A 26,731-nucleotide genomic window follows, 5' to 3' on the forward strand; every position below is an offset into this window, starting at 1 on the left:
CAAAACAGACCTGCCCTCACTTGAGATCTACTGTTCCTCCCATGCGAGGTCAAATGCTTCTAGCAATGTGAGCTCGGTTTTACACTTCACTGCGTTCCTGAATCCATCAGAAAGCAAATCACAACACAAGTACTTGCGGCAATCTCAAAGGAGACTAGCGGAGAGATTGTACGCTAATGTCAGTGTATTATTTCAGGTCAACTACTGTCATAAAAGAGCAGTTTGCACCCACTCTCCTCAACTGTTGACACGTCTAAAGCATCTACATGATTAAATACACATCCAATATAATCGTTGCTGCGCATGCACGTCTTCATGGACTTCCTTTAACTACCGGTTCACATTCAGAAATAATAGAGTGCCTGTAGATGATTTCTGAGTACAAGCAAAAGAAACCGAGAAGAACCGTTACTTGGCTAAACTTGTCTCTCCAATATTTTGAATTTAGACTGCAATACCACGCTCAACAGCTAAATGTCTATGTACCATACGGTTTCTTTAAATGCGACCGAACTACAGGACCCATACAGCAAATTGTTTATTTAATAAAATGAACATACAACAAAATTCAACAAATCGTTTATTTAATACAACCATTATACAATACAATTATAACATTAATATTGACATAAATTAAATTGAATTATAACATGAATTAAATTAAATATAAATAGTTATTAGACACAGATAGTTAAATATTATTAGACACCGTTAATTTGCCAAACACAGACTGAAAGTGAGCTGCAGCCCGGCGCACGCATCTGATGGAACGGTCTGTATAAGGTTTTCATAAAAGAAGAATTGAAAAAACATAATTTTCATAATCACAAAACAGGAATTTGACTTTTAATAGTCGTGCACGGAGCGGTGTGACAGAATGTTTTTGTGACATGGAGTCTGTGTGTTTCTTTCTCGGTGGATCCTGTTTCAAGCGTGCCACTCATAATGAAGGGAATCCTTGTGAGGCATAACTTCTCTGGAAGCAAAGCCTTATAAAGCTGTCTGCTTGTTAGAAATGTGACTGAGAGGGAGAGAGAGAGAGAGAGAGAGAGAGAGAGAGGCGATAGTACAAGCAAGTCACAAACAAATCTCTATGGAGAAATGTCAGCTGCTCATAGGTTGGGCTCGGGAATCTCTTACTCGAACACTTTGCAACTGGTGAGCCTATCATGTGCTTTCTTTCCTTCTTTCCTTCTTGTTCTTTGAAAACAATACATGTCTGTTTCAGGCACTGGACAGTAGGTAGTGTGGGCGGTTTTATGTTGTTCACACTAGATATCGCTCCCCAGACAGTCTGTAACTCTCTCTTTTTCCTCTGTTTCTGACAGAGAGCTCATCGAAGGATTTAAGCGTTGCCGTTCCTGAGCAGTTCACCGGTCTGCTTCACGGTTCCTCACCGGTGGTCGACCACAGGGAGGGAGCTTTCAAACTGCCTTCTTCTGGAGTTAAGTCTTGCGAAGCTTCTGACACATCCACCAGCGCCGCGCCTCTCCCCAATCCCACCTCGGCGGTCGTCATGGAAACCATTCTCCAGGACACTGACCCTCAAGCTATATACGCCACAGTACACAAAGAGCCACGGGATTCACCGAAGCGCAACTTGCCTGCTCGCGAATCCCCGACAGCGAGGAGAATGCCTCCGCCCGGTGATCTAAAGCTGGCTCGTAGCCTTTCGAAGTCTGACTCGGACCTGCTGGTGTCCCCACCGGATGAGGAAGGGACAGGGCTGGGTGGCAGAAGCGAGTCAGTGTCCAACTGCAGCACCTCGAAGAGGAGGCTGGAGAAATCACCTTCGTTTACTTCAGAATGGGATGAGGTAAGATCGCCCCCTTGTGTCCTGGATGTACAAAAAAAATCGTAGCGCATGAATATTTAATCATGTGAACGTTTAAAATAGATTTTAAAATCGCACATTCTGTATAAATGAAAATTGTGTTTGTCATTTTTGTTTTTCCAAGCACTTGTTGTAATATATAGTAAAAGTCAGCTCAAAATCAATTTTTTAAAGGTTGTTGCAGCTGCTTTAGTTTTGCTACGACTCTGTATCAAAACACTCAAAACACTAAATTTAATTTATAATCAGGTTGTTGTCAAGAATTTTCATTTCAGTACATCACTTAAAGAAACAATTTGAGCTAAACAAGTTTTCATCCACTTTAGAAGTTGTTAGTAGCATCACAGTCAGTCTGTTGAGAATGTTGTTTATGAGATGCAGGGAATGTATGATAAATGTTTGACCTTTTCAGCTGGCCGTTTTTCTTTCCGCAGCAATTAAAGGTCTTATGTATTCAGAAAATGTAAATGCTGAAACGGCTCTTTTCCATTACATCTGGTGATTTTCAAACAATTTTCTCTTTTGCAAATTGGTACATGGCAACTGTTTTTAAAACATTGTGTCTTTACATATTTCCCTCTGCGTTAAAATGACATTTTCTGCGGAATGATTTCTTTAAAATGATTTTGTGAATTTGTGAAAACCAGTCGGATTGAAGTTTCATCTGTTGCTGTAGCTTTGGTTTCAATCTGAGGATCTAGAAACTGGATACAAGTGCACAGTTTCCATCACGTCTGGTCAGATGAAACGGTCGCAGGTAATGGAAGACCGATCTGTTTTTACTAAGTAGATGAATGTGTTTCTTCAGCTTTTTCTTTGTATTGAACCTCATTTTAGTACCTCATTCTTATTCCTAAAATCCTTAGTTGTGAAGAACAGTGCATTACTTAAAGGTTTCATTATTTCATTAAACTCTGGATATCTGGGAGAGCACAGGGATTTGTTAAGGTTATCTCTGTATTCATGGTTTTCTCATTACTTGTCACATGGTTCTTATCATTTGGTTAACCTCGACCTTATCAAAACTGTAGTGACCTCACTCACTAGGGGTGTATATATGTTGTTCGCTGTATAACTAACAATTACAGTTAGTTTGTGTGCTTGTTGTAGCAGCACCTGTGATATTGCTTTCTCATGTGTGGATGAATTCGATGTGAAGTGACGGGAGGTCAAAGAGCAAATGAAATCAGTCAGCAATTTTCTTATTTTCTTCATCTCGCCTTCTGACACTGTTTTTCCTTTGCCGTGTGCATCTCTCTCTTTCTGTCTTTCTCTCTCTCTCTCCTCCCCCCTCTCTCTCTCTCTCCTCTCCTCTCTCTCTGTCTCTCTCTCGGTCTCTCTCTCGGTCTCTCTCTCGGTCTCTCTCTCTCTCTCTCTCTCTCTCTCTCTCTCTCCTCCCTCTCTCTCTCTCTCTTTCTCTCTCTCTCTCCTCCCCCCTCTCTCTCTCTCTCCTCTCCTCTCTCTCTGTCTCTCTCTCTGTCTCTCTCTCGGTCTCTCTCTCGGTCTCTCTCTCTCTCTCTCTCTCTCTCTCTCTCTCTCTCTCTCTCTCTCTCTCTCTCTCTCCTCCCCTCCCTCTCTCCTCTCCTCTCTCTATGTCTCTCTCTCTGTCTCTCCCTCTCTCTCTCTCTCCCCTCTCTCTCTCTCTCTCTCTCTCTCTCTCCTCTGACTCTGTCTCTATCTCGGTCTCTCTCTCTCCTCTGTCTCTATCTTGGTCTCTCTCTCTCCTCTCTCTCTGTCTCTATCTCGGTCTCTCTCTCTCACTCTCTCTTTCTCTCTCTCTCTGTCTCTCTCTCTCTCTCCTCCCCTCTCTCTCTCCTCTTTCTCTCTCTCTCTCTCTCTCTCTCTCCTCTCCTCTCTCTCTCTCTGTCTTTTCTCTCTCTCTCTCCCTCTTTCCAGTTGCAGTCTTGCTTATGAAGGTATTTTTGATGCAAAAGAACTGAGCGCCTGTGAGACTGGAATTTTTTGTTGCAGTGGTTGGCCACACATGTGTAACAGTAAGTCAAAGTTGAAGTTTGTAGTTGCACACTTGTAGATTTTTTTTCGGTTGCACTTTTTTCAACAGTACATGTACCTATGGTGTACTTGCGTAAGACAGAACGGGGTAGTATAAGGTAACTACATGGAGTAGGTTCAGGGTCAGTACCTAGTAATTACCCAGTTAGTATATACTGTAATAAGTATACAGTATGTACATGTGCACACAACACAACAGTTAAACCTTCTTGATACCTTCAGTGCAAGTGCACAAATCCAATTCTACAAATCACAAACTAAGATACCGATGCACTCGATATTGGGAGCAAAAGTAATTTGTGAATTTGCATAGACCAAACAAGATAGCCACAAGACTTTAAATAAGTATGCTGGTCAGCTACGTTGACAAACCTTATTAAAGCAGCTCTAGATAATTTTTGCTTATGGTTCCCCATGTGGTTTATAAGCACTTGATCTGATATCAGTGTCATAAATAGTATCGCCGTATTAACTTCCCTGCGGGCAGCGCAATACACTTGAATTTGTTGACTAAGCAGAAACTGCTGTTACATCATGTCACTTCATAAACTGTAAATGTACTAAAATGCTATTTTGGCTGGGGTATACTACTGGGCTTTACTAATAGCTCAAACTAGACAGATAGCAGCTAACGTTAGCTACAAAACACATTTGCAGTCACCCAAAACACATTTTCAGTCACCCAAAACACAACGCATGGACGTGAATGTGTTTAGGAACCAACGAAAATAATTTTCTGTAGTTATATATTCGGAAAAACACTTGCGACAAAGCGTTGTGCTGTTTGTAATAGGTGCAATCAGTAACGTAGACTCAACTCGCTATGGTAATAGTGCTTAGCAAATTGTAAACCAGTAACGTTAGTGCGCCAATAAACAACTGCGCACAGCCTAACAACTAATAAGTTCAAAAGTACAGGACAGTAAGAAAAAATGTACACATAAGACTTTCAAATCCAGTAGCAGGAAGTCTAGGTCTCCATCCATTTTGCAACCCGTTGACTCTTGCAACTCACGGCACCGTTACAGGTGTGATTTCAGCCTACACAGGGCTGCTTAGATAGCAGAGGCAGTAAAATTCGTCCAGTTAAGGGTTGTCCTACCACTAAAATAATTTTAGAGAGATAATTTTAAGATCGTGAAACTATCTATTGTTGCTTTAACGAGGGTTCAAAATGATTAGTGTAATAATGATTAATGTAATAGTGTTAGTGTAATAAAACCATGGCTATGACAAAATAACTATAATATAGTTAGATAAAACGCATTAAGAATCTTCATAGATTGTGGTGAGGAAGTTTGTTTAAATGTTCGCCGGTTCCCGCCTCCTTCCCTACTTTAAACTGTATTAAATTGGCCAATGCGAACATTTAAACAAACTTTAATCAAAATAAACAAACAATAACACGGAAGTAAATTGCCTCTTGCCACCTCACGGCCGACTGCCGGCAGTAAGAACATAAATACAAACTTCAACATGTCCGGGCCCGGTCCTCTCTCATCAGCAGTCCCGTCGCTCGTACTCTTATGCTCCCGATTTCCTCTGTGAGATATGCTGGACCAGTGTGCGCAGAGCTGATTCCACTCACGCTACCGGCCCCGCCCCACGGCTCTCGTCCCGCCTTCCTCACCACATATATTAGTAAAAGGATACGTTTTGTAATTTGTTTACTTACAATGAAATGATACAAGGACTATTCCTCTTGAAACGGGTACCGTCTTGCTGCTCATTGCTCACCGAAATAAACAAAACAAACAAATAGAAAGAGACACCCTGATCTGTTATTTTTTCTACAAGGTTAGGCAGAAGAGAATAAAAGGAATATTTAATATGACGGTGTCATATAATATGAGACTATTGAATAACGAACTTAACAGAGCAGACGCTTGCTACCTTTTGTGAAATACGAATTGAAATGAAAATTGCCATAGCCTAATTCAGAAATACTCCGTTACTAAAATGTAATACTCTTTTTTTATTTTTTTAAGAGTAAAACCATATTTCTATTGGCAAAACCATGGTTTTAATACAGAAATTGGTTTAACTATGGCTTTTGAAATTGGTTATTTTGTGGTAACCATGGTTTTACTACAGAATCCATATTTTTTTGTTTTAACTGTAAGAAAAACTTGTTTTTTGTTTTTTTACCTGTAGTAAAACCATAGTTTTTATCGAAAGGGTTTGTAATCCGTGTATCATTCGTTCTTTTCATATTCAATTGAGATTCCAAAATCGGAAAATTAAAAAACGGTTTGTTATTTCGTTATTCGTTTATAAATGTGATACCAAAAAACAAATAACGGGTCATTTTTCGTACTTTTGATTTAATGCTCAGATCAAAAATAGGAAATGAAATAAAGGGGACACGACAGATTTTGATTTTGAGATTTAATTTGTTCGATTTGGGTAAACCGGAAGTTATCTTCGTGTGTATGTGTTGCACTTGGAAGTTTGCCGCATTTGCAAAAAGTTAAAAGAAGCCTGAAAATCCTCAATCTTGCAGTGATTGACTAAGTAATTGTTTTTGTAATTTCGTATCGACACCATGGCCGTACTGGAATCATATGCTGATTTAATTAAAGACTTATTTGAAACTGTCAAGACACATAAAGAGATGTCAACTACGCTGCAGAAGATGGGTATCCAGCGAAGTTCTGCTACAAAATGCTACAATAAAAATATCTGCTTTTTGGCTAGATGTTAGTCATGAATACTGGGTATAACTCCAATGTAGAACGTCTAACGCACCCTCAAAGAACTCGAGATATGGCACCCCAAATTGTCCAATAACCCAAAAATGCTACAGTAAAACTGTTTTCTTGCATGACGGTAGACATCAAGACAAGGTGTAACCTAGCTGTGGAACTTTTAACGCACCATCAAAGACATACTTGTACAAAAACACAGTTCTGTGTCAAAGTTTACTTAAATATATATACATGTAACTACATAGCAGTAATATAATGTGTGTATAATGCACTGGCTAAGACCAACAAGAGTATAATAAATTGTATAAGAACAATGGATCAGTAAAAAATTAGAATAAGCTTTATTTTCAAATTGTGCACACAAAGACAAGCAACGTGTTGTGGTTTCAGGAGCTCAGAATGAAAAAATACAGTATAGACAAACAAAGGAAATAGAAAAAATAAATATATAGAATAAAAACAGTTAATTATATATATGCAAAGTATAACAAAACGGTGTATACTATGTTTTTTTTACAAATATACACGTAAATTACTCATGCATAAACCGTACTGCATGTTCTGCACCAGAATATTGCACTTTCAAACATGTAGGTACTTTTGGATTCGATTAATATTCATGGTGGACATAGGCTGCCTAAAAAAACTGTTCGATCAAAGTAATATAGAGAATGTTAAGGGGAGTGGGTGATGGAGGTTCCACGTGAAGTTCACGGTCATCTCAAGGGGCATTCAGCAGGTCATGACTTAGACAGCGAGCAGCAGCCCATCCTCTGTGCACTCTCTCTCACACACGCACGCAGGCAGGCACAGACACACGCCAACAGACACACACACACGCGCGCGCACACAGAAACACACACACAAAAAAGTTTTTATTTTAAAAACGTAAAAGAAGAGAAACGCGAGATGGTCCCTAAGAAGCTAAGCGTGAATAAGAAACTGCGAATAAGAAGCTGGATTCAGCCTCGTCTCATTTCAGAACTTCGCTGGATACCCATCTTCTGCAGCGTAGTTGACATCTCTTTATGTGTCCTGACAGTTTCAAATAAGTCTTTAATTAAATCAGCATATGATTCCAGTGCGGCCAGGGTGTCGATACGAAATTACAAAAAAAATTACTTAGTCAATCACTGCAAGATTGAGGGTTTTCAGGCTTCTTTTAACTGCAACACATACACACACGAAGATAACTTCCGGCTTACCCAAATCGAACAAATTCAATCTCAAAATCAAAATCTGTCGTGTCCCCTTTGTTTCATTTCCCATTTTTGATCTGAGCATTAAATCAAAAGTACGAAAAATGACCCGTTATTTGTTTTTTGGTATCACATTTATAAACGAATAACGAAATAACAAACCGTTTTTTAATTTTCAGATTTTGGAATCTCAATTGAATATGAAAAGAACGAATGATACACGGATTGTTTGTCAACTTAGCTGACCAGCATACTTATTTACAGTAAATCAATGTATTCTATTACAATAAGTGATTTCAGAAAAAAAGGATGATTCTCTCTGACTTTTTCACTTCCACCACCTGCTGGGCGCCAAAGCGTGATCGTTTGGCCGCAGCAAATGCACAAATCACTTTAGCTCCACAGAAATGTGGTGCAAAATGAGATTATGTGCAAACCTGTGTCAGAGACTCGCAGCAGCAGATTCAAGCAGTTATAGTAATATTCTTGTGTTTGTACTAGAAAAACGCCCAAGAATAAAACCTTTAATTTGTGAGAATATATTTTACAAATATTCAGCTCTCATTGCATGAAAACACATACTGATTGGCGGATGTGCAAAACTCGTCTGTGAACGCACGCCTTTTGGTGCAGGTGTGTGAATGTGTTTTGCACCAACACATTTTGCACCAACACATTTTGCACCAACACATTTTGCACCAACACATTTTGACTTCAACACATTTTGACTTCAAATTTACTAATACAGATGTGTGGCCAACCCCTTCAACTACAAATTCCAGTCTCACAGGCGCTCAGTTGTTTTTTGCACCAAAAAAATTTCATACTTGAGTCGAATATTTGAGATTTCTATGAAATCTTGTGCTGTGTGTGTTGTGTAGAACATGACTTTCACACATTGTTTGTGACTCTCTGTTGCCCTCTACTGGCACAAATGGCTCTTTAGTTTTTGCTGTTTTTTAAGGCATAATAGGACCCCTTTGCACATAATTTCAACAAACTAAACCATATCCTCATCCTGCTCCTCTTTTAGCATACTTCTATTGCTGATGAATAATGTTGATTTTACACTTAAAGGTAACACTTTACAAAAAGGTTGCTTTTTGTTGACTTTAGTTAATGCATTAACTAACATGAACTAACAATCAATGTAGTTTTTCAGCATTTATTAATCTTTGTTAATTTTAAAACATTAACTAATTAACTAATGTTAACAGATACAACAGTTCAATTTAAAAATGTATTTGCAAACATTGAAATGAACATGATTACATTATTGTTACTTCATGTTAGCTAATGCGTTAAATAATGTAAGAAAATATAACCTTATTGTAGTCTTACACCGCGTCTGAACCAGATGCGACACGACACGACACAAAAAAAGACAATAGAACCCATCAGAACCCATTATAATAATAATGCGATGCAACACAACACGACATCACAAACCCATTAAGCACAAGCCATTTGACGTCTTACGGTGTTACCCATTAAAATGAAATGAAATTATTTTTACATTTGTAAATCAGAATCCTCCACTGAATAAATTGTAAATAGCATCGCAAGAAATCACAAAGATAGATCACATGACTACAAATGGAAATCATTTTTTTGAAGTGACTGTCACATGTTTAGTAAACTAAACTAGGATTAATTTATTTAAGTTTAGTTGACTTAAGTTTGGAAAGCTCCTACAAATGGGGTCTCACTCCTGAAGTCTTCAAGTGCGCAAAAACTCAATTTGGAATTTGTCCATATAGCACCTCAGCAACTATATACAAAAACTGCTTGCAGTGTCCTGGCATCCATCCCGAACACTTCAGCATTTTGGTTGCAAATTTTTTGCACGGACATACGCCACACAGTTTTAATCAGAATAAATAAAACCCTACTTCACTTTCCATTGCTTTGAGAAATTCGACCCTGCAGTCCCTATAGTCCAAACACTTTCACTTCTTCATCTTTTGTATTCTGTTTGTCTATTTCTCTCTCTCCTCCCCCAGTGGTCACGGCTGCCTGGCCCGGGACACTTTGCCGGTTTGAATGACAGCGTGTGGGTGCAAGAACTCACAACACCCGTCACTTTCACTGTGTGTGTGCGTCTCCCTGTTCCCACATGTGCAGATTCACATTTTTCATCCATAGGAGGATTTGACTTGCATGAGGGTCTCTTTTTGGGGGTGGGGGGCTGAAGCCTCATACTTATGGTAATACAGACCTCAGGATTACACGGAACGTGACGATGCAGGAAGTCGCTCTGTTTGGGTCGGCTGATGTTGTGATGGGTGGTCTTCACAGACGGAGGGGATTCAGAGAGACGGAGGGTTCTGAATGAGATGGTCGGGTCCCCATCATCTCCGGTCTGTTTATGCGTTTGTTCAATCGGCGTTTCTTTTGGGCCCAATGGCTTCCACTAGACCAGCGTTTGTGAGTGTGATTGTTTTCTTCCTAGAGAATTATATGCAACAGTTTTTCAGAGCAAATGTCATTGAGGTGGATTTCAGTAGGTGTCATGTAGATGTCCGTCTTTGATACAGTGGTTTTGTGAGGACTTTTGTACTGTATCTTATAGTGACGTATGTGTTGGTGGACATTGCAGAATAGCAGGATAGCAATAGACCAAAATGGATCTTAATTCCAAATAGTTGATAATTGTTTTTTCTTTTTTCGTTGTTTATTTGTTTTATTTATTTAACATTTTTGAGGCCGTTTGATGTAGTTTACATGAATAAATCTTGCCTTGGGACATTTTGAAGAGTTTTGGAATTTGTGTTTTGTTCGTTTGTTGTTATTTTATTTCCCTAAACATTCAAATAAAAACAATTAAGATGACTAATACACAAATTAATTATTAGATTTTTTTCTACCAAGATTCGCTAAGTTTGGTTAAGGTTTTTACAAAACTTTAAATCTGATTACCAGTGTCACTTATGATGATGAAATAGCTTTTGTTTGTTCTTATTTCCATAAACATTGAACTAAAAAACAATCAGGGGATTAATACATAAATGAATATTTTTGTATGTGAAAAGCGTTTTGGCAACAGCATTTGTGAAGTGTTTGCTTGGTATCACAAAACTTTTTAAAATCGAAAAATACCGGATACGGCTAATAACGATTAGCATGCAACAAAACTTTTATTTGTTTACTTATAATTCAACTAAAAAGCTGTAAATTGACTAATAAGCAGTTAAGTTTTCCCCACCAGTATTTGCTATGATTTTGCTTAATTTGACAAAATGTCTTAAAATTGATGGACCCGTATGACGATTAGCCTATGGAAGCGTTTTTTCGTTAAAGATTTTGAAGCAATGGTGTTTGAACACCAAAAACAATGTTTTTGAATTGTTTCCAAAAGCATCTTTTTCTAAACTATGCGAACAATATCACAAGCTTCGATGAGCAGCAAGCGTCTGTCATAAATATGGTTTTCCATTTGTTTTGCCCAACACATTTTTTTGCCTTTGCTGTGATTTACCGTTTTTGACTGTTCTGCTCTTATTTGTGGATGTGAATGTCTCGCTCTGGGTCTCCTGGCACCTGTCTTTGCAGAATCCTGTCTGAGTTTCGGACTCTTGAATGAATACCAGTCTTCTTTTGTGAAAGATGTACGCCACACGTTCTAGATCCTTTTGCCATTTTGTTCAGTCGTGCCAGCCTTGCCAGATGCCTTGGGTCTTTGTGGCCCCCTTCAGAATAGAGAACTGCTGTACCCCAAACACACAATCCTCGCCTTCTGCACCCCATGGCTTGGCTATACTTCAGCTGTCGACCTGTGACACTGCGGTAGCCTTTGACTTGTGTATTGTTTGAGCTGTTTACCATGAAGAGGCCCTTATTGGCTTTTATCAATGACTCTCTTTCTCTTCTACTCTCAGTATTATCTCAAGAAACTCACTACAGGCTTCAAGAATCAATACCAGTGTTTTGTTTAGGGTGTGTGTGTTTGTTCCCGCGGGGTTCACAGGTTTGGATTTATCTTCTCCACTGAGGTGCATTTATGCCTCATGCTATCCCACCGATGATGATCTGAATTGTGTTTCCAATATACAATTTTCATGTTGGATGAGAGTGGCCCACAGCTCAAGGTTGTGTGTGTTTTAGAACAAGGTTTGCTCAAAGGCTTGGCAATCTGCGTTATGTATTTAATTATGTATTACCCCTTAACCCCTTTTGGTTTGAAGTGGGTCATGGGGTCGATATTTGGGATTTTTTTATTAAATGCCGTATTCCTCATGCATGTCAATGAATCTAGTCTGACAGACTAGTGATGAAATAAATGTTTCATTAGCAAAGACTGCTGAGCTCATCACTAAACTAATGTCTCTCCGTCGCTCTCATCTCATTCTTAAATATTGAACTGGGCTATCGACGTCCGCAGCCACCTTTATGAATAACCACTCAATACAGGCAATGAATGATACTCTAAAGAGCTATAAAGATGGTGAAGTCTTTGGAGAGAGAAGGAGTTTTACCTCAGAGATAAGAGGTTCTTTAAGTGAGGCACTTTTACTCATTTCTGTCCTAATTTTTGTCCTAACCAGCTGTGAATATAGTGAGCTGTAGAGTAGAGCATTATCCTGGTCACATGATTTCAGTCTTATCGCATTGTGCTGGATAGAGGGTATGCACATGACATCACCGCACATGAAAGTCACGCCCACTGAGTGGCAGAAAGACTGAATGCAGCAGTGTTTACCGCTATCTGTACTCTATTTAGAACGGGATAAAGTTAATTTGTGATTGATTGTGTAAACCGATTGCACAATCAATAGATTTCATTTTAAAGACTGCTGAAGGATAGAAAAATGCTAATGAATCGCTGCAATTTGCTGAAACAAACGGTTTGCTAGCCATTTCATATCGGACTCTGCTCAAGTAAGTTGTTTTTGTAGAACCATTCCGTAGTAGTGTTACCTGGTTTCTATACAGGTACATCTAAACAAATTAGAATATTGTGAAAAAGGTCAATATTCTTTGTCACTCATTTCAGAAAGTAAAACCAATATATTATATAGATTCATTACACGTAGAGTGAAATATTTAAAGACTTGCCATGTCATCTGCTGGTGATGGTCCACTGTGTTTTCTGAAGTCCACAGGCAACGCAGCCGTCTACCAGGACATTTTTGAGCACTTCATGCATAAGGATCACTGTCGAGTCCAAAAATGCTTTTAATTTCAGCAAGTAATTGCGTTTTTTTGTCCCGATTTCTTTGTTTCTCCTATTGTTAGCACCTTTTTTGTCTTTTTTGCGTGGGAAAGTCAATGCATAGACTCTATCATAGTGACATGATTGTGTAATCTCAGTGGTCCAAAATCCTATATCAGACTCTCCAATTGGCTGTGACAGGCCAAAACCTCACTCGATGACCTCTCAAAAAAAAAAAAAATGTTTGTTGTTATGATGCATTTAAATTAAAGGGATAGTTTACCCAAAAATTTAAGTTTGCTCAATTTACTCACCCTCATGCAATTCAAGATGTACAGTATATGACAAATGAATACACTTTAATATTTAATAATTTTATATGTCATTGTTATCTTACAGAAAATTCCTATTCTCCAAAGAGTGCCGACATCCATCATTAAAGTAGTTCATTTGACTTCAGCGAGTTAATAAATGCCTTCTGAAGCTAAAAGATATTTTTGTGAAAGAAAAAAAAATCATGTTTTAGCTTACCTAGCAAAAAGGAAACCGCTCCAAGCAGATTCAACCGCTAACTTTAAATAAAGCGGCATGGCGATAACTTGTCAAATGCATGTTTTTTCGTGGCATACCCAAGAACCAATGATACTTCAATTTATAGAAATAATGCGATGGCACAAGGCGGAATAAAATATGAAAGAATTTTCGTTTGGGGTGGGGTGTTCCTTTAAGAAGCAGAAAATTTATTAAATTGTATTTGTTGTTTTTTAAGATATAGTACAGCTAGTGCTTAGTGAACCTCAGACAGAATTCTTCAAATTTGTGACTCTGAGCTGTTTTACCAACACAGGCCATATACTGTATGATGCAAGCTGTTTTGCTAATGCATAAAATATATGTTTTTTATTTATTTAGCATGTACTCATTTATTTGTTAGTGTGGGGTATTAGTTTAGCAGAGCATGGTGTGTGTGATCAGGATGCTGTGCCTTATTTGTATGCAGCACTGTTTCTCTAGAATAAGTTTAAAGCCGTATTGAGAAGTGTGGCCTGTTCTCTTTGGAAAAACTAAGATAAAAGCAAAAACAGATGAAGAAATAGTTTTTTTAAGCTGGGTTTAAAAGCAAGAGATTAGTTTTAATGCATCTTTGATTTTCATTCAAATCACAGTTGGCCTGGTATTAGGAGAAAGAGGTTTCTGTTTCTTCTTTACTTCTTAAATATCATTATAATGTACCAGATATGTAAGTGTTCTTGTTATGACTGTTATCACTGTTGTTTGATATCAGTGCGCTCTTTTCTGACTGGAAATAAATCTTGGCTTCACATTCATTATTTATAATTATGATTCATTTTAAAAGTTGTGTGATAAGGTCAGCAAAGACAGTGATAGTATTAAAGAAAACTGGTCAGTGGAGTTTCTCTGTCTGGTCTGTTGGTATCAGTCAGTGCATTAATTTCCTTTTTCTTTCAATATTATTTTGGGCTTTGAACCGGTCTGGTTGGGGAAGCTATATAGATTGTGTGATACTTAAATCCATTTAACATAATTTTGCTGTTTTTTTATCCACATTCATCAGAAACAATGAAGTACATGTATGGAGACTCTATGTTGGCTATATATTTCCCCTCTGCGTGTACATGTTATATGTCTTATTTATACATTTAATCTGTATTTCTGTTTAAAAACAGGCAAATAATAGCTATAGAAACTGACAGTTCTGTGCTGTATAGGCGATGAGCTGCACATTGAAAATGTGAAACCTGCCGTGGGAGGAGATGTCAGATATAATTGATGACTCCTCATCTTCTGTTGGATTCTGGATGAGTCTGGAATGAAAATACTTTTTGCAGTTAATCAGTAAATCCAAAAGGTTTTTGGTGTAGCAAAAATAGCATAAATTTCAAGATCACAAGATCAAAGCTTTTCTGCTTCTTTTCCAATTCACTTTAACATCTGTTCAGGTGTTCACAAAAATCGGTGTCCCCCTCAAATGGTTTATTCCCGGAATTTGGTTACAAGGGTGCCAAAGCCACACTTGATGCCGCATATTTATTTTTACTGGCTGCATTACTGTCGTTGAAGACCAAACATTGTTTTCCCGTTGATCAAAAATAGCAATTCAACAAAAACATGGTTTTCTCACTGCAGAGACAGAGGCATTCTCTCTCTATTCCCTGGAGACCACGACCCACCAAAAAAGTAAGAAACCCAACACTGCTAAACCTCAACAGTACTTTTTGCTCCTGAAATCGCAACAAACCTCAAGCTGCAGTGTGATGCACAGCAAGTGTCACCTTTATGTTGTCCCAGGCTTGTATGATGTTCTCCTTTAAAAGTGGAACACCTAGTGAGATATTTTGAAGAACTGCAAGTCAAGTATTGTTGTTGTCCTGAGTGTCAAAAAGGACATAAAAGCACCATACAAATATTCCACATGACTTGTTTTTTTGCAAGCCCCATAAAACGAAATGTAGAGCATGAACCATACGGATACAATTATGGTGTTTTTATGGAAAATTCCAGCATTCTTCCAAACATCTCCTTGTTTCATTATTTGGTTAACTGTCCCTTTAAAAATTTGACTGTTGCAATAAGTTTGTACGCATTAATTGTGTCCTCTCGCACACCCCCTTGGGGCGTCTTATCTGCGCAGCGGTGAAAGAACTCAAAATCTCTGTCTTTGCAAACCGCTGTTTGATAAGCAATCGCTCAGCAGCTTCGCTGTCACTGAAACTGAAGTTTTCCTCCTTTACTAACTCACCTTTTCTTATTTCTCAAAAGCATTTGCATGACTTTCTGCCAGCGATTATTATCAGTCGTGAAGACACATTATTCTCCAATTAAAAGTATTCCTGAGTGTCATTTGTTAGTGCCTTCACGTTACGTAACAGAAGAATTATGAGCTCCTTCAGCACACAAGCAGATTTGTGAACTGTTAAGGACAGAGATCCTAAACTCAATGACTTGGATACAGCAGTTTTTTCTGAATTGATGAATATCTATAGTGAGATTTACATAGAAATGATGACCCAAGGCTATGTTGATATGCTGATGCTTTAGTTGTCAGCCAATGTCATTTTGCACTGTACTGTCAGTCACTAATGGGACTGATCAGTGATCAGTATGTGCTGACTACAATGTATTGAACTGTGAGCAAGTTTGGCTAAATTACTGGATATCGTCACTTTACCATTGAGAACTAATGCAGAACATCTCATTTGACCCTTATTTATCTTTGTCGGGTGTTTTTACTTTGTAGTGATTGATAACTTTAAATATGCTGATATGAAATGACATTCCACATATGCTGTTTTCTTGTTCTCTTGCATGTTTTAAAGGGTATTTGGTGTCTTCTTGTTTCTTGGGTATTTACAGGCTGTGGGGTAAATGGTGGTTTGTCTCCCAGTTTTTGCATGGGTAGCCAGGGCTTGGTGGTGTGACACCAATGCACTGGTTGGATTGAATAAGAGCCGGTGTATGTAAGTATTTTAGCATCTGAACATCCAGTCATCTCTTTTTTTGCAGTCTGCACGAAACTTATGGATATCTCTTTTGGTTCCGTCGATGTTGCCTTGTTGCTTGGCCTTGAAATCATGAATTAAAAATTCGGTTACACTTTATTTGACATGTCTTGTGTTACGGTGTGATAAAATTTATTTAAGTACTGAGTAATAATAATTACCTATATATGCTTACTATAGAGTCAATGTTAGAATTAGGCTGTTGTTTTAGGATTAGTTACATGTAATTATGCAAAATTCATAGTAAACGCTTAAAGTAAATATATGTAACGTGTAACCAGGGGACTGTAAAATAAAGTGTTACCAAAAATTACAACATGAACGAATCAGCTTTTACTGATAGCCTATAGTTATCATCTGAAGATGGTTATTCCACATTGTTATTTTTTTGTCTCTTACAGATTGAGAAGATCATGACTCTGATTGGAGCTGGCATTGATTTCTCCAAAGACCAGGACTTTCCTGTCTCAGGTAGGAGTTCTTGCTACAGTTTCAACTCTTGTAAACATATGTTTATGTATGTTTAGCTAGGCTAACATTGGCCAACAAAAGCACACAATGGTACAAATAATCATTTTAACTTGCATTTGAATCCATCTAAATTGGATCAAATATGGCTATTTTCTGTGTTTATTTAAACATACAGTTGGGTTTGTTCATATTTTACCCAACTCATGGGTTGAAATATAGCAGAGTAAACAACGTTTTTAAAGTTTTGTGTCCATCTGTTGAGATTTTTTTGACCATGATAAAGGCAAAATCCTCTCAAAATATAATAAAAATTGTAGGTGATCTGTTTTAGAAGACTTCCAGTGTGAGTGATAGTTCACCCAAAAAATGAAAATTCTTTCATCAGTTATTCACTTTCTCAACATTTTAAACCTGTATGACTTTGTTTCTTCCACAGAATGGAAAAGAGGATATTTTGAATAAAGTTGGTAACTGAACAGAGGCGGTACCCATTCACCTCTATTGTATGAACACAAAACCAATGCAAGTGAATGGGTGCCGGTTACCAGCATTCTTCAAAATATCTTTTGTGTGTTCTGTGGGGAAAAAAGTAAGTCATAAAGGTTTGAAATGACGAGAGCGAGTAAATGAATACAGGATTTAGATTTTTGAATGAAATGTTGCTTTAAATAGAGGAAATGTTGCATTATTTTTATGAAAAGATTTTTGTGATGTTATTAATTTATAAAATAACTAAGGACATAAATGTGAATTTCAATATTCAAACTACCCAGTCTGGTAATCAGAGCTGTTCTTTCTCAACTATAACAGAGCAGTGTGTCTTTATGAAGCATTGGAGTGCATTTCATCATCTCCCTTATTAAAGGAGACCTCACTGAGAGTCCAGCAGTGAACACACAATAATCACTTGATGGACAAGAGGAGGACGTTGGCCAAGTCCAGAGGGTTGCATTAGTGAATGAAGGGTATGGTCTTGGCTGGCCCTTTAAATGGAGAACGAGAAATCCCAGTGTGCCGTTGAAGGACGAGGGGACACTTGAGAGTTAAATCAATTGATGCTGGGATACTTTTACAATTCAGACCTGATGATGCGTGACCTTGCTTTATATGGAGGGAGCTCTGCTATTGGCGTTCCTCTAGAATTAATCCAACCACAACTGTCGAGAGCATCATGGTTGCCGCACCACCAGAGCCTTTAATCAAACGGGGAAAGCTTGTGGTCTTAAGTTATCCTTGATAAAGCGTCAATTTTACCTGAGTTGATCTTTTTCCTAAGCCTATAAACCATTAAAGTGGTTTTGTATCTAGCAAGCCTTCTCTGTGCTCCAGCTGGACTTACTGGCCCATATAAACACAAAGCCTAGACTAGATAGAGTACGAGTCCTTCCTCCGTCCTTCTGTCACATGACGGTGTCTCCTGACCTCATTTCCTGTTTCCTGCAGGCAAGATGGAGGATGGATCACTATAACTATTGCTAATACTTAAAGTTAGGATTTTGAACAAACCAAAACTGCAGGTATTGTGTCCATGTTACATCCCTCACATTTGTGCTTTGGACTTAGGATGGGCTCTCAGGCAGTTTAGCAACCACCTACAGGAGCAATGCCCTAATGACCACCCAGAAGACCCTAGCAACTGTCTAAGAAAGCCTTGGCAACCAATCACAGAACTCTCGCATTATGCTGGCCGGGTTGGCACTGGCGAGTCGCACACATTTTGATGTTATAATGTAATGTTTTCATCCTTGTTTTAAAGGGCAGTTCTCTCAAAAACTTAAATTCGGTCATCGTTTATTCATCATCTTGAATTTGCCTCCTTTTTTGTGAAACACAAAAGAAATTGTTTTGAGAAATGACTCTGTGGTTTTGTGTTCATACAATGGAAGCCAATAGTGGACAGTGTTGCTTGGTTATCAACGTTCTTCAACATATCTTCCTTTGTGTTCTGTACAAGAAAGAAAGTCAAACAGGTTTGAAAAGTGAGTAAATTATCAAGAATTTCCATATTTAAGGTGAACTGTCCCTTTAAGCAATTGTTTGCATCAAAAATACATGACAGCAACACATTACTGCAACCAAATTGCTGGGAGATTTTGCTAGTTTTCTGTCTTTATGGCAAAAGGTGCTAAAATATTAACAAGCATGTGTGTATTAACAAGCATCTGCACTGCCCTGCAGATCAACAATAAACCCAGATCTGTACCCGCAAGCCTAGAAGCATATGCCTCTGTGTTTGTGCTCGACTATCTTGATGATCACCAGATAGCTTTGCAACTCCTTTCTTTAGTGCTTTAGAGCAATGACTATAATGTTGGCGTGAACAATAGAAAGACTAAATAGCAGTAATTGTGGTTGGGTCAATGAGACAGAACAAACAGAACAAAGGTTGGATGAGTCCTTAAACAATTGACAGCTGGCCCGCAGTTTATTTTAGTGGACGAGAGAGCGCGAGAGGGAGGGCAGGAGATGTAGAGGGAGGAGGAGCGGGAGGGAGGGAGGAAGGCAAAGAGAGAGAGAAAGAAGGAGACGCCGCGAGAGAGCTGCAGAGCAGAATTGACACCGTCCGGTTGAACAAGAAGACCGCACCTTTAGTGATCACAGGATTACTACATCGCTTCCTGGAACATACAGACCGATCCTCATCACTCGTTCAAAGTGTTTTAAGTTTCACCGGCGTTCTGTGAAGCAGGGTGGAGGGTCGGCTGACCCCCCTCTGACCTTGCATTACTGAAACAGCAAATACCGGCGGCCGTGATGTCTAGAGAAAGTCGATGTCTGCAACGTTCACTGAAGATAAACTGATATGCACGAAGTGTGCTTGCGTTCACTGTTAAGAGTTCTACTGGATCTTTCTGGGAGACTTTTTTTTCCGGACAACTATCTCTACTACTTTGTGATTGAGCATCACTGATTAAGTGGAAGGACTCGAGCAGAGACAAGTCCCCGGAGTGACGGGTTCACGTTTGCTTTAAATTGTACTTTTATTAGAAAGCCTTGTGCTGTAATAAGCTTAGCTGATGTGTTTAAATTTGTCTTAAGAAGAACATATTTGGTGTCGAATTAAATTGATATATCAAGAGTTTTAGTAAAGCTGACTTATTTTCTCTTTGCCTGCCAAATAGCAGTTCAGTAGTTTGGCTTTTCCCCGAAGTAATGTTTCTATCAAACAACTGTGTATGCTTGATCCCCAAAGCCATTGCGTGATTTTGTACAATGCAAGTCTTGCAATCCATCCCGGATTTTGAGTTCCAAAGAGATTGGATTTGAAGTTAATTTGCATGATGTTGAGATGAAGGGCACAGTACGCAGATTACTGTTACGAGTTTAAAGGCTCATGAGAGAGGCCCACAGCAATTTACTTGCTCTTGGGAGATCAGTAGATTTGTTGCACATTGCAGTGACTACTTGTACCTAATTAAAAGTACATTTAGAGTAGATTTCATGTGTGGATGCATTTCCATTATTGGTAGAGTTGCAGTGACAGCAAAGACCTGGTTGATCGTAGATATCAGCTCAGGATAATTTTGCACCTACCTCAATGTGGACTTCAACTTTAATCCAAGTGTTTCACAATGGCCTTTTGTAGAATTAAAGCATACGAAGATGGATCTACATTCTCACGCATTCTGGAACTAACCTCTTCTGAATTATAAGGAATGGGTTTATTTCTTTACAGGTGTTTCCACTTGAAGTCTCCTTGTGGATTATTATGAAGAGGTTTCTGTGGACAAGCGTCTTGATCACTAGATGCAACTTTCACTTTGCATTGCAGAACTTTTGATTTATAGGGCATTTTATGAATTCAATTCGAAAACATTGACATTTACCAATTCCTCTCAGCAATCAGCACTGTTCTTTACAGCAACATCTAAAAAACAACATCAAATTTATCATAAACTTCTAGATGTCAATTGATTCACTCAGGAAGTCATGCTTTGCGTAAAACTGTGAGAAATACCACCACTGTGCTCGTCAAACAGGGCTCATCCTCATCCCAACGAGGAACTTAAAGTTTCATTCATTGTTCGCAAGCGTGGTTGCCCCCCTGTGTGGGAGCGACCACACCTCTCGCCTGGGACACTGTCGCCTCTGCCCTCCTGGTGTTTGTGCTCTCGGCACTGTTGGCCGAGGATGATGTGGCAGTGCCACGTCTCTTCTTCTGAGTGCCGATGCTACCGTCTCAACGGTTTCTCCCTGCTCAAACGCCTTCCTCTGTCTACAGGTGGAGCTGGGCGGCTGGTCGATCAGCCTGTTGGTGATTGGCTGGAGCATATAGGCCTTCCGCAGTATGAGAGCAAGCTGCTACTCAACGGCTTTGATGACCTGCGGTTCATGGTGAGTTCCCTGACTTTTATCCTTGCTACTAATCCAAACTTTGTCATTGTTATTGCTAATGTACCTTTAAAACGTTTCTATGTTAACGACCTGTAAGGAAGGAATTAGCTAATATCTTTGAATGCAAGAAGATAATCTGTGATTGATTACACATGCTCAACCATAGTTTTTGTTTCGTCATAATATTTGTACTTCTGCTGAAGCAGCCCATCATCCCACGTATTGAGAAAAAGAAAGCTTCTATAACATCAGCCAACATTTCTCTCTTAACTCTGTGAAAATCTTAAAATTGACCATACTGCTTGACTATACAAGATTATCACTATTTTATCCATTATATGAATTTTGGTTGTTAGGTTTGGCTACTCAACCACACATGGCGCCCGTAAAAAGAGAGTTCTATTTTTGGTTGTTTTGTATGTTGTTGCAAATTGATACATAGAAACAGCTCCCTCAAACTCAGACCACCATGACTCAGAGTTAGATTGTGTTACCTGTAGCCAAATTTAGAAGTCCACAGGGTTTATCAAAGAACTGTGATGCTGTGTTGTTTTTAGTATGTGAGGTAATGAGGATTGATGGTGTTGTGGTCCAAGGCCTCAGCTGGCCGAGGGAGGCGACGTGTGTGTTGTAAATTACAGATAGAAACCATCTCATTGCAGGAGTAATGAAGGTTTTATAGCCACGCTGGTCACTGATGGCTGTTCGTGTTGATGTGTAGGCATGAGCTGTCTTGACGCATTGGGCTGGCACTCATCACGCTACATGTTTTTATTTCAATTGATAAATGGAAGATAAGGATTCAGTCATTTTTACATCATCTTCATGATAATTGATGTTCAGATATATAATAAGCAAAATAATTAAAAATATTGAAAAAATAATAAATGTTAAAAATCAAAACTTATATGACTGTACATGTTCCTTGTAAAATAAGTTTTGAACTATCACACATCCATATTTATTTAGGAGTGTTATTTTTCTGTGAAAAAAACAATGTGTGGGGGTTATAACAACATCATAAATAAGTTATCTGTCTACAATTTCCATTAAAATAAATTTCATACCTAAACCCCCAATATTTCTCAGTTTTAATTTAATTTCATTTGCTTCAGTTAGCTTAGAATCTATGAAGATATACTTCAATTGAGTCATGTGACAAGATACACTTACACAATACTGTATTATTTTAATCTGCCAGTCAGAGGTGAACTTCACAATTGACGATATGCAATGATCATTCTTAAAGGGATGGTTCACTCAAAAATTTAAATTCTGTCATCAACTCACCTTCGAGTTGTTCCAAATCTGTATACATTTCTTTGTTCTGATGAACACAGAGAAAGATATTTAAGAATGCTTATAACCAAACAGATCTTGCCCCCCATTGACTCCCATAGTAGGAATAATGACTTTACATTCATTCAAATATATTTTTCTGTGTTCATCTGAACAAAGAATTTTATACAGATTTGGAACGACTCAAAGGTGGGTAAATGATGACAGAATATTCATTTTTGGGTGAAGTATCCCTTTAAGAACTTCTACAATAATAAAAGCCAGCTGGCAATCTGCAGGTGAACCATCACTTTTTTGTGTGGGGGTAACTTTAACAGCACAAATAGCTTAATACTTGGTTTATAGTCTAGTCAGATCAAAAGTCATGCCTTAACATTTATTTAGATAAATAGACCGGTTACATTCAACCGGCATAAGAGGAGAAACGTTGATCACTTCTGCGTCTCTGTGTTTTTTTTCTGCAAATTCAATTCAGCAATAACTTTTTACAATTTTGGAGGACAAAAATGACATCCTATAGCTGTCTGTTAACCGGAAATGCCTGAGAGGGCTTATCGAAGACCAGGAAGTAACCATGCATATAGTCAATTACACTTTGACAGATACTGGAGACCGGTCTCTTTGCTGAGTGCTGATTGCCTGAATGCATTTGAGGACCTGTGCTGATTTATGTACTTTATGGATTAATAAATCTTAGCTTGCCCGTACAGCTCTATTCTCTAACATAAAAACCTGATTGTGATAGTGGAGTGTAGTGTAGTAAGAAATGGATTGAGCTTAAATTTGCAAGGTGCCTGTATGCTGGTCTGTTTCTGTCATACATATTGAGCTTATTAAGGAAAAAACCTTCTTATCCACGTATGTTTTTTATAAGAATATAGCATGGAGCTGGTATGGAAAGAGGCAGGCATTTTCAAATGACTGTTTAAAAGCATTGAGTGTTAAGTAGCTTGAGCTGTGGATGGTTATTAGCTGCAGAATAGTTTGAATATCCCTGTGAAGCTTCTTCCTCTTTTGATGTATCATGTTTCCACATCCTCCCCTGTGCTTTTGCAGGTGAAGATTTTTCACAGCTCTGACTTTGTTTTTAATGTCCGGCTGTACATTCCTTGAGAACTTCAAAACATGTTGTTCTTTCTTTCTTTTTGTGGGCGGAGCTTAGGTGAAGGCTGAAAGATTCCCCTGTCCGCTTTAATAACACTAGCAAGCATCTTTTAAGAACTTTTTTTTTACAATGACTTAAGAAAATCAGATTTACTATCTAAGTGGTGTATAGTCAATAGAAACTTATAGCGTATACATGTTTAGATGCTTATATGTACTCACAGTGGCAAACGGTAGCAAATGCAACTACTTAACACACCTGACACATAACATGAACCTTCTTACTGTTTTTCTCTCCCCAATTCTACTAATGTACTTATGAAACAGTAGAAACACAAACCGAAAACTGTTTCCTTAATATTTAGTCTCCGGTCATTGGCTAACTGCTGACAATTTAGCTTATATATGCGCTTATGCGTGAAAAATAAGTTAACTTGTTCACTGTGTTGTGATTAGGTGGGTAAAGGTGTTATGCAACAAAAAAATACTTCAATGTACCTCAACCTCTTTTTAACCGTTTCAACTTATAACGATTTTATAACATGTTGAACGTAGCCCAAAGTGTCTTCTTTTAAATGACTCTGGTTTGTGTTGGCCGCATCCAATATTCCTCTTGTTTTGCCACCAGCTAATGCTGTGACGTAATCCTGAAGTCGGCCCAAAATGGGGCTATAGTCCAATAATTTTCAATCCTAGCTGTTTTTGCTAAAAATTTTGACATGACAGAAGTGAAATGGGTTATGAATGCCGTTGATGTTTAGTGTAACATTTGTATTTCCTTAAGCACTTCTTTTGAATTGTCCAGTGATCTGAAGTGGGAAAATGTTACTCTACTCTACACCACATTCATATTTTGTAGTGATGGTTAATCTAAGTGCAAAGATACAATTTTTGCAGTTCACATCTCGTCTTCAACCAGTTCAGTTTCATGCATATTAAAGAGCTCCTGACAGTTATAGTTCCAATAATAAACATTGTTTGTTTTCCCAAACACAGTGGTTTTGGTCATTCTGAATTTATTCGCTTTGAGAAGGGGCGATTTTTATTCAGCAACCTGACAGTTTCTTTCCAGAATGGCATTCCTGCCCCACATCACCTTTCATTTCATCTCCCCATCTCTTCCACTTTGTCTCCTGCATTACTTTTTAATTGGTCCAAAAGATGACGATCCTCTGTGATCACAGATGAAATGTTTTGGGGTATTGCAGTAAGAAGCCCTTTCTAATTTAATGTAAGTATTTTGACTAGTACTGAAATATATATATTTCATTGGAATTTTAGACCATATTTCATGTAATTAAGCATTATGGGACATTTTTTTGTTCCTTTTTAATCACAGTATTTGGTAAGTTTATTTGCTTAAATTTATGTTGCCAGCAAAGCGTATTGTGAATATTCAGTTATTCACAATACAGACGTTTTTGAGATAAAAGTCCAGACACACACACTCAAGTCAACATGCTGTACTCTATACAACACATACCTAATCACATTAATGTCAACATGAAGTCAGTTCTTAAGATTATGAAAGGAACATGACTAGGGAAGACAGTTTTATGTTGACTTCAATATGACTACCAACACATTTATTCAGTATTGGCCAAATCCAATACGTCTGTAGTTTATTACTTGTGAATAGGTCAACCTTTCCCCAAAATAGGATGATGCCATTCTTTTCATTGCTGTCTTTATATGCAACCAACTAACAGCATTTCCAGTTTGCTACTGCACATGAGTAAAGACTGGCAAGGATATACAAAACACTGCATTCAACCTGTTCTTCAGAGAAACATCAGTCTTTAGCGATTGCTGATTGACTAGCGATTCTTGATTGATTTTCCATTGCTCAAGCAGCTGTGCTAAGCTTTGCACTTTTACCTATTTATCGTAATCGAACTACAGCATCTTTTTAATATTGATTATCTTTCGTTCTAATGAGTTCTCCACTGTTCCAAACCACCGTTTGGTGATAGGTCTGTGATAGGTCTTACATTGCTTGTGGAATTGGGTTGTTAAAATGTGTTTATTAGTGGCTGAATTTACCCTGTACTGTCTTGAGGAATCTCTCATCAACTGGAATCAAAGTTTTATTCCCAAATGCTTTTGTGAAATTGGCTAACTCTAGGAAGCGTTCTTTACTTGCGAAGTTTGGCTCTGCCCCAGTGTCTCCTGAGCTCTGAGTCATTTAAGCTTTTAACAGTAGTGTTTGCTAAAGAAATACATCAGTATTACTACCGCTCAGACTTAAAGGGATCATTTATTTTCAAAAAATGAAAATTTGTATTATTTACTCACCCTCGTTTTATTCTAAACCTGTATGACTTTCTTTTTTCTGCACAACACAAAAGGAGATATTAAAAAAAATTGGAAAAGCAAACAACTTCCATTGTATGAACAAAACCACTGAGACCTTTATCTAAAGATTCTCTCAAAAGAAAGAATCACACACCGGTATGAGGGTGAATAAATGTTGTCATCCATTTATAGTTATGAACTATCTGTTTATGGTTAGGAATGGGAACGCACATTAAATATTGGTGCTTAGCACCCAAGCATTCAATATCACAGTTTTTGTTTCAAACAGAGACGGCTATATAGAGGCAAAAGCTACAGCTACTGTATCAGGTGTTCTTTTCTTTCATAATGTCAGTTGTCACATAATCCTGTCTGTAAAAGTATAAACCGTGTGTGTGTGATTTCCGACCACACTGAAACGCTTTAATGAGAAAAGATGAGATGGTTATAGAGTTAAAATCGAGGCTGGAGGGAGAGATTGATCCAGCACATGCTCTTTGCATTCAGCCGGCAGGCGTTTCTTCACTCTAAATGATTTGGGCAGTATAACTTAAGCCTATTCCCCATCTGCCCAACCCGCTCTCACTTTATCATACGAATGAATGGATCGGACTGAAAGTGCTTTAGATTCCTCATGCTTTGTGAGTGGAGTGAGTGATGAAGGACTGAATGAAAAAGCAGGGATGTGTCTTTGTCGATATATCCATCAGAGCATTGCTTCTTGCGTTCGGGTGACAGCACATCTGCAGCTTCGTGGGCTTGTTTTGATCATCCATGCTACCATTTCCTTTCTGCTTGCT

General features: G+C 38.3%; 1 protein-coding gene across 5 annotated transcripts in view; it reads left to right on the top strand.

Moving 5' to 3' along the window:
* Positions 1 to 26,731, top strand: part of LOC130408954 (ankyrin repeat and SAM domain-containing protein 1A) — an 89,153-nt gene that overhangs the window by 50,584 nt on the left and 11,838 nt on the right. For 4 of the 5 annotated variants that reach the window (XM_056732482.1, XM_056732483.1, XM_056732487.1 and 1 more), the window contains 4 exons: positions 1,329 to 1,816; positions 15,055 to 15,105; positions 16,829 to 16,898; positions 21,121 to 21,233. In XM_056732482.1, the coding sequence (XP_056588460.1) occupies positions 1,329 to 1,816; positions 15,055 to 15,105; positions 16,829 to 16,898; positions 21,121 to 21,233 (722 nt within the window). The remainder of the gene's footprint in view (positions 1 to 1,328; positions 1,817 to 15,054; positions 15,106 to 16,828; positions 16,899 to 21,120; positions 21,234 to 26,731) is intronic. The other variant, XM_056732486.1, reaches the window with a different exon arrangement.

This window comes from Triplophysa dalaica, chromosome 20 (assembly GCF_015846415.1).
Source record: "Triplophysa dalaica isolate WHDGS20190420 chromosome 20, ASM1584641v1, whole genome shotgun sequence".
Taxonomy (NCBI): Eukaryota; Metazoa; Chordata; class Actinopteri; order Cypriniformes; family Nemacheilidae; genus Triplophysa; species Triplophysa dalaica.